General features: G+C 39.3%; 1 protein-coding gene across 1 annotated transcript in view; it reads left to right on the forward strand.

Moving 5' to 3' along the window:
* The window catches only part of LOC147469723 (D-beta-hydroxybutyrate dehydrogenase, mitochondrial-like), a 10,909-nt gene extending 9,125 nt beyond the window's left edge, over positions 1–1,784 (forward strand). The window contains exon 5 of the mRNA XM_086547778.1: positions 1,542–1,784. Coding sequence (XP_086403904.1) covers positions 1,542–1,784 — 243 coding nt within the window. The remainder of the gene's footprint in view (positions 1–1,541) is intronic.
* Positions 1,785–3,170: the final 1,386 nt, after the last annotated feature.

Raw genomic sequence — 3,170 nt, forward strand, 5'->3', positions numbered from 1 at the left:
GGTGTGAGACGGAAGTATGAGGAGTGTGTGAGGGTGTAAGTATGAAAGGTGTGTGTGATGTAAGTGTGAGGGTGTAAGTGAGGGTGTAAGTGTGGCAGTGTGTGAGGCCACGTGAGGGAGGGGCAAGTGGAAGGAGTGTGTAGTGAGTGAGTGCGTAGGACTGCAACGTGCATGCGCTCGGACACACGCACTTGCAAAACTGGCAACTCACTCACTCGGGATTTCCGTCCTGCTGGCTTCTCGCCATCCTTAGCTTCTTCAAGGTCAGGGCGCTCAGCAGGTGAGGTGGAAAAAATATATATTATTTTACTTCTACACGTGTGACAGGTACAAGACATTTATTTATTTTATTTATTTTTATTTTTATTATTATTATTATTATTATCTTTTTTTTTTCTTTTTTTTGTTAGGTTGAGTTCATTTTTTTTTCTTTCTTTCTTTTCTTTTCTTTTATAAAGATATTTTCACAGATGGATACCGTCGATAGATATCTTATGGTGTTTGTACACTTGCATTGACACGTGCTATCGTAAACATGTATATATGCATGCATAGATAAATATGCAAACGCGCTCAGATACTTAAGGTCACACTAACAAAATCTTTCTCTCTCTATCTATCTATCCCTCTCTCTCTCTCTTTCTCTCTCTCTCTCTCTCTCTCTCTCTCTCTATATATATATATATATATATATATATATATATATATATATATATATATATATATATACTTTAATAATATTCCCTCGGTTTTTATTTCTCTTTCTTCTTCTTCTCACCTTTCTCTTTCCCCCCCTCGACACACCTTACTCTTTCTCTCTCCTCCACTTTCTCAGTCCTCTCTAGCTATCTGTCATATATATAATCCCCCGTCTCATTCTTATACCAGTTTGTTGTTTGAATTTTTTCAAAAAATATCACACTTCATTCATTGTAATAACTGCTAAACTATATTATGGGAGGGGAGGCGGTTTGTCCATTATCAGTATTCTTATTGTTGTTATGATTATCATTATCTTATTTCGTTTTATTACCAATATCATTGTTTTTGCTTGTATCATCTTTATTATTACTGTCGCTATCATTGCTAACATTACTATCATTATCATCGTTATTCGTATCATTATGATTATTATCGTTGTTGATAATACTATTGTTACCATTATCATTTTATTTATAATCATCATTCTTATTATTATTATTATAATTATCATTCTTATTATTATCATTATAATTATCATTCTCATTATTATCATTATCATTATTATCATTATAATTATCATTCTTATTAATATTATTACTGTTGTCATTATTATCATCATTACTGTTATCATTGCTTTCGTCATCATTGTCATCATTTTTATTACCGAATACCCAACTATATTAATATAAGGAAAAGTAAATTCCTTCCATCAACACCCAACATACTTCTACCATTAATCTCTTACCAACCTATTTATTGTGTTTCTGGGGCATTTTCATTGAAAATCATCAACCACAAGAATATAAATATAACCCCATGACACAGCAAGTCTGTTCCAGACGGAATGGAACATGAACCCGAAGACCAAGATAAGGTTCCTATTCTTTCACGGGTTCAGAAAATGTGTTCAAATTGTGAAAGTAGACGCCGCCGACGAGAGCGGGACCGCCGGCGGGACTTATGGCGGGACCTACTTGATTTCTAATGAGTTACTGAACTTCCTGAAGCTGAAATGTTTTTACTTCGTTATGTTTTGTGCTTTCCCTCACCCACTCAATCTGGATCCAGCTACCTGCAAATAATTCAGTCTTTGCTTGTGGTTTTTTACTTTTTGCGATTTGTTTTTGTTTTAATGTGTGTTCTAATCAAATATCGTTTGATGTAATTTTTGCATACTATTAAGGCATGATTATGATAAGATGCACGGGTCACTGTGACTTAACGCTGATCATATCCATCTATCATTCTCTCTGTCTAGGGTCTTTTTGTCTTTATGTCCTGGACATCTTTTGTCTGTTTAATGAATGTATCAGTCAATCTGCAGTTAATTTCCTCTACTCCTCTCGTCCTCTCTCTCCTATTCTCTCCTCTCATCTCCATCGAAACGAAAGAGAAAGAGAGCGCGCGATAAAGAACGATAGAATAGAAGCTCCGCTCGAGGGCAGTCTCTCCCGAGCCTTCCCTTCTCTCCCTCGCCCCTTCCCTTCTCTCACTCTCTCTCTCTCTCCACTCTCCCTCCTTCTCTCTTCCCTCCCCCCACTTCCTCTCCCTCTTGCTCTCTTCCCCTCTACATCCTCTCTGCTCTCGATCATCTCATTAAGAGAGGAGAGAAAGAGAAAGGCACTCACTCACTCACTCTACATACACGTCCCACTCTCTCACTCCATCCTCACTCTCTCTCTCTCTTCTCCTCTCTCTTTCTCTCTCTCTCTCTCTCCCATTTCTCTCTCACTATCTCTCACAAACTCTCTTCCTCTCCAACCCACCTCTCCCAATCCGCTACACCAAATCCCGCCCCGCCCCCACCTCTCTCTCTCTCTCTCTCCTTCTCTCCTCCACTCCCCATCGCTCTAACTCTCGACGTTTCCTCCCCTCCCCTATTTCCTCCATTTCTCTCTCCCTCATCGACTCTCCCCTACTCTCACTTCCCCTCGCTCCCCACTCCCACTCTCTCTCTCTCTCTCTCTCTCTCTTCTTCTAAGGAACGACCCCCGATCTTCCTCCGGTCAAATGTCAATTCAACAATAGCACAAAATCACTTAGGTAAACAACTTGTAATTACTAAACAGAGCTAGCCACATACGTACAGTCACACGCGGTAATGCTTTCAAAAGCTGAAACCTGCTACTCCGGATTCTGTTGAAGTTGATGCTTTGATTCTGAACGTTTTGCATTTAAGATAACTCTTCGTAATGACAAGAGGACCTCTCTCTCTCTTTCTTTCTTTCTCTCTCTCTATCTATCTCTCTCTCTCTCTCTCTCTCTCTCTCTCTCTCTCTCTCTCTTTCTTTCTCTCTCTCTCTTTCTCTTTGTTTCTTTCTTTCTCTCTCTTTGTTTCTATTTCTTTGTCTCTCTCTCTCTCTCTCTCTCTCTCTCTCTCTCTCTCTCTCTCTCTCTCTCTCTCTCTCTCTCTCTCTCTCTCTCCTCTCCCTCTTCTCTCTTTCTCTCTTTGTTTCTCTTCTCTTTGT

This window comes from Penaeus japonicus, unplaced genomic scaffold (assembly GCF_977035675.1).
Source record: "Penaeus japonicus unplaced genomic scaffold, GWHDUDI00000001_assembly GWHDUDI00000019, whole genome shotgun sequence".
NCBI lineage: Eukaryota > Metazoa > Arthropoda > Malacostraca > Decapoda > Penaeidae > Penaeus > Penaeus japonicus.